The 17,733-nt window shown below is 33.8% G+C and overlaps 1 protein-coding gene across 1 annotated transcript; it reads left to right on the top strand.

The window, feature by feature from the left end:
* The first annotated feature begins 4,206 nt into the window (after positions 1-4,206).
* On the top strand, positions 4,207-10,466 carry LOC142342218 (uncharacterized). The gene is made up of 4 exons (XM_075393473.1): positions 4,207-4,887; positions 5,857-6,008; positions 8,125-8,161; positions 10,093-10,466. The coding sequence occupies exons 1-4, from the start codon at positions 4,238-4,240 to the stop codon at positions 10,325-10,327; spliced, it is 1,074 nt and encodes a 357-aa protein (XP_075249588.1). The 5' UTR covers positions 4,207-4,237; the 3' UTR covers positions 10,328-10,466.
* Positions 10,467-17,733: the final 7,267 nt, after the last annotated feature.

Below are 17,733 nucleotides of genomic sequence, written 5' to 3'. Positions count from 1 at the left end.
TTTTAAATTAAATTTTTTATACAGCTTTTTTTCTGGAGAAACATCAATTTTTTGACGTTTCAGACTTACCATACATAGAGATCTCTGACCTTGAGTTTGAAGTGTTTTGATTAACATGTTATTCCGATTAAAATCTGATTTTATTGAAAAATAATATTTGCTGAAATGCAAATTAAAATAGATGAAAATGTAACTTTTCTTGAGAAACTACACCAAAAATTCTTTCGTAACCTTATAAACCGTCTCCTAAAATTTTAAGATTTCGAAATTGTCTGTTGGTTGATGCAAAAAGATTCAATAAAACTGGCAAGTTAAGAGTGGTAAGCAGAAATCATAACAAGAAAATCATTTTAAAAAACGACCTCTGCCACCACTACTGCAGCTATTTGCGCATCGCAGTGAAATTTACTGCATAAGCGGTGAGATATTATATAAAGCTTTCAAAGCATTCGGCTCAAATCTTAGAGTTTCATAGCACTTTCTAATCCTACACTTTCAAATCGTATAGTTACATTAAGATGTGGGCTAATAGAAAATTTAACTAACTGAGCGATGAAACTTTGTAGGATTTGCTGTTTTTAGCAACGAATTTATTTTTACCCTCTCTCTCAACGAATTCACCTCTACATTCACCTCTTTTTGCACTTTTTCTGCGGCGATGATAATTGGTAAATTTGGCGACGAATTTTTGTAAGATTTTTGAATTTTTGCGGTGGATTTTTCTTCAAAGCGTTCAAATCTTTCAGCGATAAAATTGTAATTCCTACCTCTTTTTACCGCACTCACCGCAACACTTACGTTTTTTGCAATGGTTTTGTTGACATCTCAACCCTGGATGCCTCTTGGAACGTGAACAGTTTTCAAGAACATTTGATAACCTAAATTGTGCATGGAGAACCATTTCACATTGTTTAGGCCAAAAATTGAAAACAAAGTTTGCGAACTGGTGATATGGATATTAACTATAGCTAAACTTTCAGGTGGTGAGTGAGAACAAGGGTGGTGGGCGTTAATGAGGTAAAAAATTCCGAACAAGTAATTTTATTAACTTTTTGGGCAATATTTTCTTGCGTGAACTCTTTTTTTTTCACCGCATTCACAGCTTTCAACGCTAAAAACGCAATTCTTTCCTATTTCCACCGTATTCAATGCAATTGTTGCAAAGCTGTTTAAATTTAAAGCATATGATGGTATCTAAAAGAATAAATTAAGTTCATATTTACCAACCAATGTGTTAAGGTTACCAGATGAAATCCTTGCTCTCTGTCGCTTAAACTTCTCAAAAGTCTCAAATGTGATAGAACAGTCAACTCTTTAGTACTGCACTATTACATTTTATCACACTTTTGAAGACCTGAAAAAAATGGTCTGCACTTGGTATTGCAGTTTTTTTGCAAACCAATGGTGTATCGAGTACTTTAAGTGACAGAGTAGTTTAAGTGACAGAGAGCAAGGATTTTATCTGGTAACATTAACGAACGCATTGGTCGGCAAATAAGAACTCAATTTAATCTTTTAGAGAATGTCATATGCTTCAAATTTGAACGCAGTTTTCAAAAATAATAAAAGCTACATGCTGACTTAAACATGAAATTTTTTTCTATATTGAAAAATAATTTGTATTGCCATCTTTCGGAAAAATTATACTTGGAAGAAAATGTCGGTTTTGAAGAGTTACAATATTGTAGATTCAAAAAAAAAATGTTCTGTGAGGATTATGAGCTAGTTTTCTGAATAGTCAGTTAGTTTTTTTCAGAAACAAGGATTGAAGGAAAAAGTATGAGTTGTGTCTGACTATTTTCTTTGCCTTGCTGATAGTTGTTTCGCAATGATTTATTCCTAATAGCCTTGTATTTCAATAAAATTGTTCCAAATTTTCAATAAGACAGAAAATTTTGCCCTTAAAGTTATGTAGCAAACATTTAAATTGAACAATGAAGAACAGAAATGGCACATTTAAAGTGTTAAATATATTGTTGAATTATTCCATTCGAATTTCACCGAGTTAGAAATTAACTGGTAATGAAGAAAATGTCTCTTTGAAAATGTCTCTGGAAATGTCATTTTTTGAAAATGTCTCTGGTAATGAAGAAACAACTTGCATAGCTTGTTTTTTTTTCGCGGGTGATCCATTAGCGGGACTTCTGCAACATATTTTTTATTAGGCCATCAGAAGTTTAACTCCATTATAAAAATTAATAAATTAGCGCATCAATTTTTTGAATTTGATATTATCTGTTAGTTAGTAGTAGACTTATTTTATTTAACAGCTGGATATTGCTCCCACAATTCTTCCACTTTAAACGATTTATTGTATAGATTAGTTGTTGTCATTTTCCACTCTTCCAATATCTACTACCCACTTTCGTGCTTCGCGCATTGCCGAAATCATATTTTTCATTAGCAGTGTTAGCCGCAGGGCAGTTCTTTTGGTCGCTTCAAGCACTATTTCAAACTATTTGTGTCAAAATTTGTTAAACAAAATTTTGAATGGCTCCTATCGAAATTACTATGGCTCAAATTTTAGATGGCGAATGAGGGGGAGGGGGAGGTGGGGGTTATTGAGGTTAAAAGTTCCGAACAAATATTTTTAACTGTTTGGTCAAAATTTTATGCTAACTATGGCTCTTGTTACGGCGCACCTAAGTTTTAGCCATTCTTCTTGTAGAGACTTATTTTTAAAAAGATTCAGTTCTTCAGGTTTAAATAAAAATGAGAAATGAAAAACTGACAGAAAATCTTTACCCTCTAAGCGTATAACCATCGTGGGTTAAAAAAATTCCATTCAAAAACTTTTATGTAAAGCTGTAAGAAGTTGATAAATATCGAAATAACTATAGTGCATCAACGTTTAGTGCAGTCTTTCTTGTTCCAAAACTGAACAATATCGAGCTATTTTCATGGAAAATTATTTCGAATTACGTTGCTTGGCTAAGAAAAAAGGATCGTAATCATTCAGAAAAAAAACAAGCAACAGCCGAATTGCACAATTTTATCTCCTTATTGCAAATTGCAATACCAAATCGCAATACCTTATTTAGTTAGAGTTTTATGACAGAAGTCGTCTGATAGAAATAACTACTCCTAAAATGGCAGACTTTCTGTTTAAGTAACAGTGAATTTGAAGTGGATACACCTTGATAAGAAATATGCCAAATGATGTTAAGTCGTGTCAAAATCAAGACATGGCGCTTGATTTGTAAACGTCAAGATATGTACAATTTAGCAAAATATTTGCGTGTCAAAAACAATATCTTAGCAACATCAACAAAAAGATTGAACATGAAATGGCAAGAGAAGCGAGGTTGAAATAATAAAAAGATTCTCTAAACTTGATATAAAACGAATTTGTAAGATTAAACAACAATTCTCCGGAAATAACGGACAACTCTTGTTTTCAAGTCTGATAAAGTTTTCAATTAGGTGCAACCTCATTATGTACATAATACACACATTATACAGGGTGGCCACCAAAAGGCCCCCACTAAGGTCCCAAAAGCTTAAAATATCAGCATCACTGTCAATCACAATTGAAATAATGCTTAGAGAATTTTCATTGAGGAACAAACCAAGATTTTTCACCGTATACATGACGCAGACAAAACCAACTGAATTTTAAGTTTTTGTAGAGTTTTTCCATTTTCTTTTCGTTGCGTTCTGGTGGAATTTTTTAATGAAACATAATTTTTACAGTTGGTACTACTCGAAAAACAACCAAAGTAAATGAAATGTGCATAGCATATCTCTAACATCTTAAAAAATAAAGACTTTTGAAACAAGACTTTTTTTTCAAATTTTCATGTTTTAAAAATTTTTTGCTTGCATTTTAACAGTACGGTGAATTGTATGCCTTTATGTTTTGGATAAAATGATGGCCATAGCCTTTCTTGAGTAAAAATAGAGTTGTCAAAAATTTTCTTTTTTTAACCCGGATAAAAACGTAGGTTTATCTTATTAAAATTTATCAAAAACTTTTCAAGTTCTTGTCAAAATGTTTCAAGTCTTTTCAACATCAGGCATATCTTATCAGGTTGTATCAAAATTCGATTGAATGTCGTGGAATTTCAAGTTTAATTTAGATTGAGTGATAAAATGCTACATGCAAAACTGTTGTAATATCTAAACTATTGATAAATGTGAGTCAAAATTCAGTGCTCAAAAGTAATACTTTACCCAATTTTTCTGACGAATTTTGTTCCCGTGATTACGGTCAAGAACGAAGGTTTTAACCAGCCACATGGCAATACCCAGTCTATTTTCGTCGAGAAATGAATGTCATTTATCTTTGTTTTCGACTTTAATTTCCATTATTTTGACTGGTCAGTCATTATGTCAAAGGTGTCAAAATGGGGAAGAAATTAGCGTCAGCGCCTCAATTGAGACTCGCTATATAGTATCTCGCAATTGGGCAGCAGATCTAAATAAAACTGTAATTCGTGAAGATGAGTTTTTGGATGGAGACTTTTTGACTACTGCCCAAAATAGACAAATGAGCTTGGCCCCGTCATTTAACTGTTCGTACATTGTGACTGCCCCTGAGGGTTATCACGTGATGGTTGCCATCCTGGCCATGGGAATCGAAGAAGCCAGAGGTCATAGGTGTATGTATTTTGTCGAATTCGAAGGAACAGGTGATGGTTTTAAAGACACCTGGGATGGACAATACTGCTCTTCATCAGCAAATTCGTTCTTTCCTGATTCTGCAGAACATCTGCAATACACCAAAGGACAATATGTTTTGTATCATGGAATTGGGTTGAGTTCTGGCACCAAATTGAAGAACATTGCTCCAACCGTGTGCTCTGAAACCGAAACTATGAATGTCAACGTGTACAACGAGTTTGTTAATCAGGATGCAAAGTACATTGGATTTGTCCTGACGTTTAGGTTAATGATGTAATCATGATTTAAATGGTTTTTCCCCCCAAAATTAAAGCTTTCAGTTTTAGGTATTTTCTGTGTGCCTGTCTGTGGATGCGTGATAGATTATATTCTTGCGTGTGTTTATGTGCATACGTGTGTGTTAATGTGTGTGTGTGTGTATTTGAGTGTGTGTGTGCATGTTTAAGTGTGTGTGTGTGTGTGTGTGTGTGTGTGTGTGTGTGTGTGTGTGTATGTGTTTGTGTGTGTGTGTGTGTGTGTGTGTGTGTGTGTGTGTGTGTGTGTGTGTGCATGTATATGTGTTTATGCATGTGCATGCGTGTGTATCCGCTGAGTGTTAGCAAAGGAGAAACAAATCAGATTCGACAAGAGGTGAAGTTTTACAAAAACTTTCATGCCTAAGCTGAGACTTTCACAAACAAACAAACAAACACAAATATTCTACCATTCTTTTTGGGAAATTGACTTATAGCTTCATTCTTTGCGAACTCAATCAAATTTTTTAAATGGAACAATAGGAAATAGAGATGCTTAATAATCGCTCTTTTTTGTCGTCTATTTAATATTGCTTCGCGAGGATACAAAACCAAGTCTTTAATTGATTATCAAATAGTATTGTGTATTTGATTGACCTTGGGCTCTGTATAGCAGAAGTGACCTGAAGGTTCTTTTTTGAAAACTTATTCTCGATACCTTTTGTGGACTGCTGAGTTTTATTCAAGTAATTTTGGTATAATACCAAAACTATTGTGATTGTTGAGAGTGTGCCTTATTGAGTAATTTCAAGAAACTTTCAAAATTCCTGCTCCGTCGACGAAAGTTCAAAAATACGTATCCCTAAATGCGCTGAAAATGTTCAACAAAAGGAAGCAGATTTTGCTGATTGTCATCAAAGTTTCAGCTTCCCCACTTAGGAACTAAATTGCTCTTATCTTTTGTTTGATTTGGATAAGTTACAGTTTTTTTGGTGTTTAGAGCTGTGAAAAGTCGCTACTGTGGTCAGTGTAGAACAACTAACGGAGACATTTGTGAATTTGACAATGGAATCCTGCCTCTCACTTCGAATCTTACGCACCAATGTTCAACTAACTTTGGAGGAACTACCCAACCATCTTGTTTCTATAGAGGTGAATGTTTCTTGCTACTCAGTAGTCAAAAACGAACCACTACCTCTATTCTATTGGAAAAGTATTGACGAAATGGTAATCAAGCTCTGAGATTTCTATCAGAAACTTGAAATGTTAAGAATACACCAGGAATTTTCCACTTTAACAAATGCTAAGAAGCTCTCTCAAAAAACTTAAAATTTTGTTTTGATATTTCCTCCGCAATTTTTCTATGGTTGATGTCATTTACGCCGAGCGGGTTTTTAATTAAAACAAAATGAAAAATCGAGCTGGAAAGATTGAGAAAACAAATGGGTAGTAAAAAACATAAAAAGGTAATAACAATAAGCGAAAACCAATGTTGCGAGTTGGCAGATTCGGAGGAACTTCCAAAAAACAAATCCGGACAAAAAAGGAATAAATAAAAAAGTCTAAAAATCAAACCTCTTTTGGATAACGTTGGGACCGCACAAACCAACAATTAAAGAAGTTCGAACCACGAATAGTTTTTTGTTATAACAATAAAGACACGGAAGTTCAGTTTTAAATGATTGTTTGACACATGTTTAATGAAAAAGCTAATAGAATACATTTTTTGCCCATAGCAGTATTTATTATCTTGATATGGAACGTTTTAAGATTACCCTCAGCAGTCATCTTTGTTTGAATGAGTTGTTTGAAACGAAAATATTAGGCTTGCTTAATCCCAGAAATTTATAAAAATCGAAAAAAATTTGATCAATTGCAAAAAAAAACATTTGTTTCTTGATTGATGAAAGAGAACAAGAGGAAAAAAGACTTGAGAAAATGTTCATAGAAAAGCGTTGAGAGGACAAGCTGATTGTCTCAGAAGGAAAGCAGGTTACTTCTTTTCTTAAAATTGGACTTAAATATGAATTAAAAATACAACTCTTTTTACCCCGGTATCCGCTTCTTAGTAGTCATACAAGGATTATATATAACGTCATACAAATCATAACGTATTTTCTAACAGGATCCTTGTTTGACTACTAAGAAATCATACCTGATCCTTGTATGATAATCAAGAAATCATATATGAACCTAGTTTGATTAAAACCATACACCTATTTTCAATAAATCATTTTACCCTTTAAGTTTTTTTAAAAAATTAATTCGGTTAGGCATCACCTATGTGATTCCCCGGCAACAATATGTGATCCACAAAAAGACCCTAACGTACAATACCATTTGCAAAGTTGGGCACTAAATAAAAGAATAAGTCCAAATAGACACACAAAGTTTTGATGTTCTCTGAAGCCAGTTAATACCTATAAAAGCTCTTTTTAAACAAAAATTGTTGAAAAAATTTTGCGCTAAATCTCAAACTCCTTTTGTGATAAATTCAAATCGCAAAGTTTTTTCTTTAGCGCACGCGAGGAATTAAATTTGGATTGCAAATGCGATATAATAGTTTAATATGTCTTCTGACCACATTATACGGGAATTTGTGCCACAGCATTGTTTTATATGTCATATATGACCTTGTATAATTTTCAAGATTTTTTTAAAACTTCGATAGAAATTAAAATTATACATTTTTTAGGCTTGAAATTTTTTGTCTGATCCCTGTTTCATTTCTAGGAGGTATATGAAATGACTTCCAAGAGTTCATACAAATCATTTATGGCCTATTATGATTACTAGGAATCATATATGACCTAGATTGGCTACTGAAATTTTTTTTGTGATCATCAACCCGGGTTTGAGACAAGATTGCAATTTTTGATTATTTTTTTAATCGAGAAGGCATTACAAAACTTGCGTAATCTTTAAAATGTTACCGATACTACAACGCAACAACCAGGTTAAGGTCCCAGACGGATTTGACCTCTAATCACGGGTTCACATTCCAGATCAGAATTACAGGTTGTGCTAACAGGTTTGAGCGCACAACAGTCTAGCCAATGTCCGATTTTGGCCTTACCATAGTATAAAAATGACCGGAATGGTTTGATCAAGAGTAGTTTTCGATTGCATAAAAGTATTATCAGAGGTCAATTCCGTATGGGGACTGTCCGATTAGTTGTTTGCTCCTGCTGGTAACAGACTGATCATAGGTTTTTTGAGTGCTCAAAAAGTACCAATTTTTTACTACACTCGGTCTTCGCCTGTTTAGGTGCAAGTTCTGAGCATCTAGTGGGACCGTGCGATATGTAAGTATGGTATTCAGAACTCATTTTGTAAAAATTTTCTAGAGTTGATTGGCATCCCCAGACTGCAACCAATGCGCTGTACTTTAGTTGATGGTTGTCAGTTGATCAGATAAGTAAGAGATCTGAAAAATGACAGCCTGAAAAAAAATTGCTAAATATTAATAATTAAATAAACTTTTTCCGCCAATAATTGGACATGAACAAAGAAACTCACCCAAAGGATTGTTAAGATTACCTAATTTTTTCTTGAATCGAGGAAGGAAGTCATTGTAACGACGCCTTTTGATGGCACATTTTTTGCATGAAGCACTGCCATGTACAAGGGAAAATTTTAATCTACGCCAATGCAAAAAAAATTATCAAGATTTTTGTGGACTTATTTTGCTTGTATAATAACATGTTATCCCTTGTCAAAGTTACCGACACCCACCCCCTGATTGACCCCCAAACTCATGTAAAAGTTGACGGGGTAATTGTCTATGGGGGATGAAAACATGTAAGATTAGGGGGTAATGCGGGGCATTTTCTCCCCAAAAATTATCCCCCCTAAAAATGTAAAATTATCCCCCGAAAAAGATGCAGGAGGTAATTCTAGGGAAAAACTATGTAAGTTAAGGGGTACAGGGGTAATGGGTGGAATTTTTAGATTTTACCCCCCCCCCCCCCCCAAAAAAAATTACCCCCCCCCCCCCCAAAAAAAATTTTGTAAGATTAGGGGGGTAATATTAGGGAGTAAAATGATGTAAGATAAGGGGGGTAAGGGGGGTAATGGGGGGAGTTTTTAGATTTTACCACCCAGAAATTACCCCCCCCCCCAAACCGATGTAAGGCTAGGGGTAATTTGTGTGGGTATCTTTAGGGGCTAAAACGATGTAACATAAGTGGGGCAATGGTGTAAAATGATGTAAGATAAGGGGGGTAAGAGGGGGGGGGGGGAGGAGTTTTTAGATTTTACCACCCAAAAATTAACCCCCCCAAACAGATGTAAGGCTAGGGGGTAATTTGTGGGGGTATCTTTAGGGGGTAAAACGATGTATCATAACTGGGGCAATGGGGGCAATGGGAGTAGATTCTTATAGATGAACCGTCAAGAATCAGGTAAGAGTTGATAGTTTAGAGGCTAAAGAGAACTGTCTGAGGTTACAGAGGTCCAGGGTTCAAGACTGTCAGTCTTCGAGTATTGGGGGATAAAACAATGTAAGATTAGGCTTTCCAAGGGGGATAATTCGCCCCCGCCCACTCTTGCATGATTTTTATCCCCCAAAATTACCCCTTATTCATGCACCATTTTACCCACCCCCTTACCCCCCACAAAGATGTAAGCGTTTTGAGAGGAGTTTGCTGAAAATTCACCCGATTTCCCCCTAATCTTACATCTTTATTGGGGTAAAAATTCGGCACGGGATTTGACCTATTTTTCTAATTTTTGGCTATTGAAAGTTTGTTCTGTATTTCTCAGCACTTCTGAAAACTCACTGGTTAAGCTACTACTCCATTTGGGTTTCTACCCAGTCAGTTGAGTTCGTTTAATTAACATACATTTCTCTAGCTGGTATTTTCAAATTCAAATTTCGAAAGGAAGTAGGTTAATGCATTTTTCATTTCGCTTAAACAGTGCTACGTGTAAAACAATCACACATTAATTAGATTTTACACTCTTAGCGTTTCCTCTCATAAAAAGACAGTCTCCCTCCCTAGTTGAGAAAACCGATCACAACTGACGTAAGAAATTTTGGGTATTTTTGGTTTCCAACGTAAGAAATTGTCGGCGTGTTCGGTTTCAGATGTAGGAAATCGTACTTATATTTGCTCTCTAGCACAAAAAAAATTGTACGAGATCTCGTCGTTTTTGACTAGACGAAAATCGACGATACCGACAATTTTTATGTTTAAAAACCGAAGACTTCTCAGCTAGGGTTGCTTGCTTATAGGACAAATGATGCTTGTGCAAATGACTGCATATCCTGGGAGACTGGTGACTCATGCATATTTCCCTTCACTTTGGACGGATTCACTTTTAATAGATGCATAAGAGGAAATTACGTCAGCTGCTCAAAATATGCTCGGGAAGATTTTGTGTGTCCACTACAATACAACGAGACGTCGAGAGAGTACTTTAATTTTAAATTATGTGCCGACGTTGGCGGTTCCTGCTCTATTGCTTAAGATCGGGATCCATAACCAATGAGTCAGCTCGGACAAAATATCAGCTTCTGTTTTATTGGTCACAGAGTCACACATACTGAAGTTACTGGTCAAAATTGAACCTTAGAGGGAAGGGTTGGCCCTTTTAGATACCACATCAGAGACCGTAAATGGTCCAATCCTAGGCAAAACAAAATATTCCTTTTAATGTCAAGAAACCGTATCTGATTGTACGTATTGTTTCGGACAGCTTACAAAAGATTATATGAGCAGAGCAGACCGTTTTCCCTATGATTTTCCCACTAATAGTTTATGTCATTGTCTTCGATGTGCTATCTACTAAATCATTACGGACCTGGTACACAAAAAAAAACATTAGTATTCGATATGGTATCTAAAACACCATTGTGACTGTGGATATGGTTATCAAAATATAAAAGCCAATTTTCCATTGCAGTTTTTTAACTGTCCGTATCACATGTTTGATATATTGTCTTTGATAATATTTCAGAAAACATAGACAGACACTTGCTTGAAGGAGACACACAGTTACTTGAAAGAAAATCAACTGACTTTAAATGCTGATAAAAACAGATTTCCTCGTTTTCCTACAAGGAATAAATTAGAACCAAAAGTTAGTTTTAACGGGAATGTTATGAAATCCGCGGAGAGCTGTCGTTACTTAGAAATACACTTCGACCGGAAACTATCGTTTGAAGTACATCTAAATATAGTTTTAACAGAAATGGCGGCTGCAATTTTTTCACTATAACTGGGGAGAAATTATAAAACATTGGAATTAAGGCTGCATGTTTTAAAATCGATAAACATCTCTCATCAGTCATTCAGTTGCATTTTCTTTCAAACAATGTCAGCAAGGAATATACAGCGTATAAAGCGACTAATAAACTGGGAGCATAAAACTGTGTTATATTCGTCGTAAAAAATGATCATGACCGTGATACTCTTCTCAAATCGAATGTCCTGCCACTTGATTAATTTTTTTTTAATTTAGTCTGATGAAACTTCACACAGACTTAAATGACTGGTTTACATTAGAAAGTTTTGAAAAATACGCAAACAACCTAAAATTACTTTAGAACAAACGGACGAAACAACTGATAGTAGGAACGCAAAAACATAGCAGAGTAAAATGTTTTTGGTTTCGAAGAGCATGAAAAGTGGGACAAAGTGTCTATTAATGTAAGAGCGAATAAAATTGAACTACTTTTGGAAAAATTTTTAAACAGAATTAATGCTATGTCGGCATAAAAATACACCAATAGACAGTCACTAAGCATCGTTCGGTTTCAATTTTTAAATATTTGAACAAACAGCTAAGGGGAAACATCAATCAATAACCGAAAAATCTTTAATAGATAACCAGAAGATCAGTCAAAAATTTTGATTGCGTCAATAATTAATTTTGATTTTCTGAAAGCTTGTAAACTTTAACCTCGGTTCTTTATTAGTTTATATCTTTGAAAAGTACATCTTTTTTGATTAGATGTAATTTTTTCAGAAAGTTCTGTAATCGTACAAAAAATTGTTTTTCTTTAATCATACCTGTTTTTCTCTCTCAGGAGAAAAATAAAATAATTTGGTTTTTCTCGAACGAGGAATGGCGTAATTTTTGATGTCGTAATTTTTAATAAAAACCATTTGTGTAATAAGACAATTCTATCTCATCAACTGCCGTTTAACTGGAATATGAAAAGCACCTCTGAATTTCAAATATATCTGGAATTTTGAAAAAAAAAATTTTTCAAAAAGTTAAAAAATAATGTCTGAGATAGGTTTAATCATTTATCTAGCAAAATAATGACAGAACTTAAGCGACGGAAAAGTTTTGGTGAGCCTGTGTATACTGTTGAGATCTCCTGAAGGGGTCAAAATATTTTATCGGTTTCCCCTATTATAGGATGCTAGGCGCATGCGAACCGACAAGCAGAGTTTTTCAACAAAGTTTTTTTTGCTTCATGCTACCCTTAAATTGAAATTTTTGAAACAGAAACGTTGTCAACAAAACTTTTGATTGAAAAAGGAAACGATATTTTCCGTCACGTTGATAGTATGGTTAAAATACTATAAGAAATTATCATTACTGTCGACTTAAATATTTTTTTTCACTTCGAAATTGGAAAGAACTGTTCTAGTAATTTTTCAACCAAGCGGCAACTCTTTTCTATAATGAATGACAAAAGATGTCAAAATCATCTACTTTACCATATTTCTAGCAGTTCTGAACAATCAAAAGAAAAACTGAAACACAATGATTGAGTTACTTCTCGAAACTTTTTCGATTTTTTTTTGGTAGAGCTACATTTTAAATTAATGGATTAAAAAATCTCAGAAAACCGTATGAAGTTTTATTTACTAAAAATTTCTCCTGTTTCAAAAACTCAGTTAATGTTCATTCTATGTTACAAAACCAGCAAAGAAATCTTCAACTAAATTTTTAAAACTGAATAAAAACCTCAAAATACATTGCAAAGTGTAAGTACATTGCAAATTAGAAGTCTCGATAACTTGCTATTTGAAGCTTTTTTTTCAAATTCGAACAGTTTAAGACGGTGTTTATCGTCAAAGTACATAGTACAATTGAAATATTGTGTAAAAACTTAACAGGAAATTGTTTTAAAACATTTTTTTTTCTCAAAAAATGTGTTGTTTTAAAAATTGTTTTAGTGGTTACTCAATGTTAGAAAACCAGCCAGTAAATCTCCACAAAGCGCTTTTTAAAGTACAATTCTAGTTAAACTTCTATTTGTTACATTCTTTCAAGATCCAAAATTTCCAGACCTATGTTTTCTCGCTAAAATTAAAACTTTATAATTTGCATATTCTTGAGCAATGATTGGTGGAATCGTATTTTGTGACAAGATTTGTTTGACAAGAATCATTTGTCAAGAACCATTGCAGTTTTAGCAAGTTTCTTTATCATGATCTGGCGTAAAACTGGAATTTTAAAAGGAGTTCTGAATTTCAAGTTTTACTGATATATTGAAGGAAACCATTTTTTTCAAAAAAATTAATTGATAATGACTGAAATATGCGTGGAAACTATTAAGCAAAATGATGATAGAAGCTAAGCGACGGAAAAATGCCAGGCTCAAAAGTGATTTTTTGTCTTCAAAATTGGCAAAATATTTCATTGTTTTCCCGCTCCTTAGTTTGCCGTCCATATCTGAAACATCAAGCATAGAGGGTCGAAAAAAGTTTTTTCAATCATCGGAAAATTAAAATGAGAGTTTTGAAGCCAAAATTGATTGAAAAACGAAGCGTTCGTTTTCGTTATGTTATTTATATGGTTAGAGGTACCACACAACTTATCAGTTTTATCTAAATTAACACCTTATACTGTTTCTTCAAAATTAGAGTCAACTTCGATTTTCTCTAGTATAGTAATGCCTCAAAAGTTTTTGGGAAAATGTTCACAAAACTTTTTGCTTCTGAAGAACTGTCTTGTTTCAGAAATTGAACTGGTATTTACTCTATGTTAGGAACCCATACAAGAGCTCTATAAAAAAGAATTACAGCGTCAAAAAAGTACATTCCAAAATAGAATTATTGATATTTTGTTTATTATGTCATTTCAAAATTCATCAATTCAAATTTTTTACTCGCTAAGAAAAAAATATTTCTTTGCATCCTCTGGAGACAAGAATGGGGGAAATGGTGGAAACATAATTTTTGGACTTGAACCATCTGACAAGAAGCGTTTGACAAGAATCATCTGAGTATTAGCTTATCTCGTCATCAGGAATCGGCGTCTAACTGGAATTTTAAAAGTAATTCTGATCGTCAATTATTACTGAAATTTTAAAGAAACCGTTTTTAAAAAGTAGTTGATAAATGTATTAAATAGGTACAACAAAATATTAAGCAAAATGAAGCCAGAACACAGGCGACGGAAAATACAGGCCCACCCACAGTTACCAATGATATCTTCTTCTAAATATCGTCTTTTTCCCCTATTATCATAGTTTGCTATCCAAATATGAAAGGCCAAGCCCTGAGGGTCATAAAAAAGGTGTAGTAAATTCATAGTAACGTGAAAAAAAAGCATTGAAGCCAAAACCGCTATTATTGTTGAGAGATGAAATGTTATTTTCCTTCATTTTGATGATATGACTAGAATTACCACAAAAATTATCAGTGCTATCAACCTTAGCATTTCGTTTTGAAAATGAAAGTAACTTTTCTACTAAATTTTCAACCTTTTCTCTCCAAAGAACCCTAATTGTTCTCTTTAGTGAATGACATAAGACAACAAAAAAAATTAAAACAAAAAAAAACAAAACAAACGGATGACAAAAAAGACCTTGTTCGGCTTTTCCTAGTAAATCAACAGAACAAAAAAATATTGCAGAAAAACTCACAGGAAATTTTTTTAAAACTTTATTGATTTTTGAGTGGTGCCAAAACTTTCAATAATTATTATTACCACAAGGTTATTATCACTATCGAGAAGTTAATTAACTCCGAGACAAAGGCTAGTAGTTGAAAAATTTCAAAGGGGCGACAGAACATGCGTGCTATTGTTTTGAATCGACTCTCGCTGCAATTAAAACAGTTGCATAATTTATCACACTTCTGCCCTGATTATACTACGGTCTGATCAAGCGCTTTTATCTCCACTGTTTATATATTGTAATAGTGGTGTTAAGAGAGCGTGCTCAAAACATAGTCTTATGAAGAAACATATTTCGTGGTGACAATTGGGTTTTAACGTATTATTTGACCGGCAACTCTGGATATTGCAACAAGAGTTGATTAAAAATAAAAATTGACAGCACGAAACGCCTGGTTCCTTGGTTTTTAATAATGTCCATTTCAGAATGAAATCAAAACTCATATTGATAAAATGTTATCTTAGTGAACAGCGGTTCAATAGAATGCATACTGGTTCGCTGAAAAGTTTGCGAGAAACCTTAGAGGTTAATTGGTCCAACCCGCAACTCGGGGAGAAAGTGCATGGCACACTGGATAGTTTTTGTTTGGTCAATTTGGGACTATCATTTGATTTGTCGTAGATCGAGAGCTCGCATTAGAAATCAGAGATCCAAACTTTTTTTTCAAGTTTCAAAATTTCCAGACCTATGTTTTCTGGCTAAAAATATAACTTTAATATATGTATATTCTTGAGCAATGAATGATGGAATCGTATTTTTTGACAAGATTTGTTTGACAAGAATGATTTGTCAAGAATCATTACAGCTTTACAAATTTCTTCATCAAGATCTGGCGTAAGACTGGAATCTTTAAAGTGTTTCTGAAATTTAAATTTTACTGATAAAATAAAGGAAACCATTTTTTTAAAAAATAGTTTATAATGACTGAAATAGGTGTGGAAAGATTTAAGCAAAATGAAGATAGAAGCTACGCGAAGGAAAAAAAGCCAGGTCAAAAAAATCAATTTTTTGTCTTCCAAATTGGCAAAATATATTGTTTTTCCCGCTCCATAGGTTGTCATTCATATCTGAAACGCCAATCTTAGAGGGTCAAAAATGTTTTTTTTTAAATTCATCTGGAATTTAAAATGAGGGTTTTGAAGCCAAAATGTTTTGAAAAGCGAAACGTTCTTTTTCGTTATGTTGATTATATGGTTAGAGGTACCACACAACTTATCAGTTTTATCTAAATTAACACTCTATACTTTCGTTTCAAAATTGGAGTCAACTTCGGTTTTCCCTGGTATAATATTGCCTAGAAAGTTCTCGGGAAAACGTTATAAAAAATTTTTGCTTCTGAAGAATTGTCTTGTTTCAGAAATTGAACTTGTGTTTACTCTTTGTTAGAAAACCATCCAGGATTTCTGTCAAAATGTATAAAAAAATGAATAGCAGGGTCAAAAAATTGCATTCCAAAATAGAATTAATGATATTTTGTTTAGTATTTCATTTCAAAGTCCATCAATTCAAAATTTTTACTCGCAAAGTAAAAAATTTCCTTTGCATCCTCTGGAGAGAAGAAAGGTGGAAACGTAATTTTTGACTTGAACCATCTGACAAGATCTGTTTGACAGGAATCATCTGAGTACTAGTTTAGCGCGTCATCATGAATTGGCGTCTAACTGGAATTTTAAAAGTATTTTGTGATTGTCAATTATTACTGCAATTTTAAAGAAAGTGTTTTTTTTAAAAAAAGATTTGATAAATGTATGAAACAGGTACAATAAAATATTAAGCAAAATGAGGCCAATTAGTTGAATAATTTCGAAGGGGCGACAGAACATGCGTGCTATTGTTTTGAATCAACTCTCGCTGCAAATAAAACAGTTGCATAAATTATTACACTATTGCCCTTATTCGACTCCGGGCTGATCAAGCTCTTTTTATCTCCCCAATGTTTATATATTGTAATAGTGGTGTTAAAAGAGCGTGCCAGCACAAAGATAATTGACAGCACGAAACGCATGGTTCATGGGTTTTTGATGTCCATTTCAGAATGAATTTGAAGCTCATATGGACCAAATGATATCTTAGTAAACAGCGTGTCATTAAAATGCGTACTGATTCGCTGAAAAGTTAGTGAGAAACCTTCGAAGTTAACTGGTCCAACCCGCAACTCGGGGAGGAAGTGCATGGCCCACTGGATAGTTTTTGTTCAGTAAATTTGGGACTATCGATTGATTTGTCGTAGATCGAGAGCGCGCATTAGAAATCCACTCCAACGCAGAACAGTTTGTCAGGATAGTCCCAATTTTGCATTTTTCGAACACTTTTAAAAAGTAAGTTTTGAAAACATTCGGCCATATTCCAAATTGTTTCGTTCTATTTTTACGTAGTTTTCGATCAAATTGTTTTGTCATGCTACGAAAAATCAACACGAAACACCAACACGTATCTGTGGAAACAAACTATTATCAGCATGTGAAAAACAAATCAACAAAAGTTAACCTCACCACTCTTTATTTTGGCAGTTTAGTGGATAAATCAGGAGGAAGAGACAAGTGAACTTCAGTTCATTTAAATTTATTATTTGTAAGTTTTGCTCATTTTTTTTTGAATATTTTATTCTTTCAAGAAAAGTTATCGGTTTGCGTGTACAATGATTGTCTCGCCTTAACTCCCAAACAACAAGGCAACAAGTTGGCTGCTAATGAGACATATGCTTTGGCTGTCAGAGCCAAGTCTTTTTAACGTTAAATTCAGACTCTTCCTTCATTTTTTTTTATTTTTTAATTTAATTGTTTAGGTGTTTGGTTATTATAGTGTTATAAAATACGAATATAATGTTAGTGTTGGCACTCTGTGAATCTTTTGGATATTTAGAGTTCTCAATGATTTTTGTCAATTTAACAATCCATTTCGAAGGAATCGTGTTAATTTTATCAGACTGTTCAGCCAAGACTTCGCTTTGGATTTTTGCACATAATCTTCAAAACTATCACTATCCCTTTAAACCACATGCGCCACTGAGCA

This window comes from Convolutriloba macropyga, chromosome 7, assembly GCF_964194025.1.
Source record: "Convolutriloba macropyga chromosome 7, txConMacr16.3, whole genome shotgun sequence".
Classification (NCBI taxonomy): Eukaryota; Metazoa; Xenacoelomorpha; order Acoela; family Convolutidae; genus Convolutriloba; species Convolutriloba macropyga.
The sequence above is the reverse complement of the archived record's forward strand: the minus strand, read 5'-3'. Positions and strand labels throughout refer to the sequence as shown.

Bases quoted from the DNA above. Each gene is read 5' to 3' on its own strand.
- LOC142342218 (XM_075393473.1), top strand. From the start codon at position 4,238: ATGGCAATACCCAGTCTATTTTCGTCGAGAAATGAATGTCATTTATCT. The intron at 6,009-8,124 runs GTGAATGTTTCT...TCGCCTGTTTAG, and splicing joins ACCATCTTGTTTCTATAGAG to GTGCAAGTTCTGAGCATCTA. The intron at 8,162-10,092 runs GTAAGTATGGTA...GCTTGCTTATAG, and splicing joins CTAGTGGGACCGTGCGATAT to GACAAATGATGCTTGTGCAA.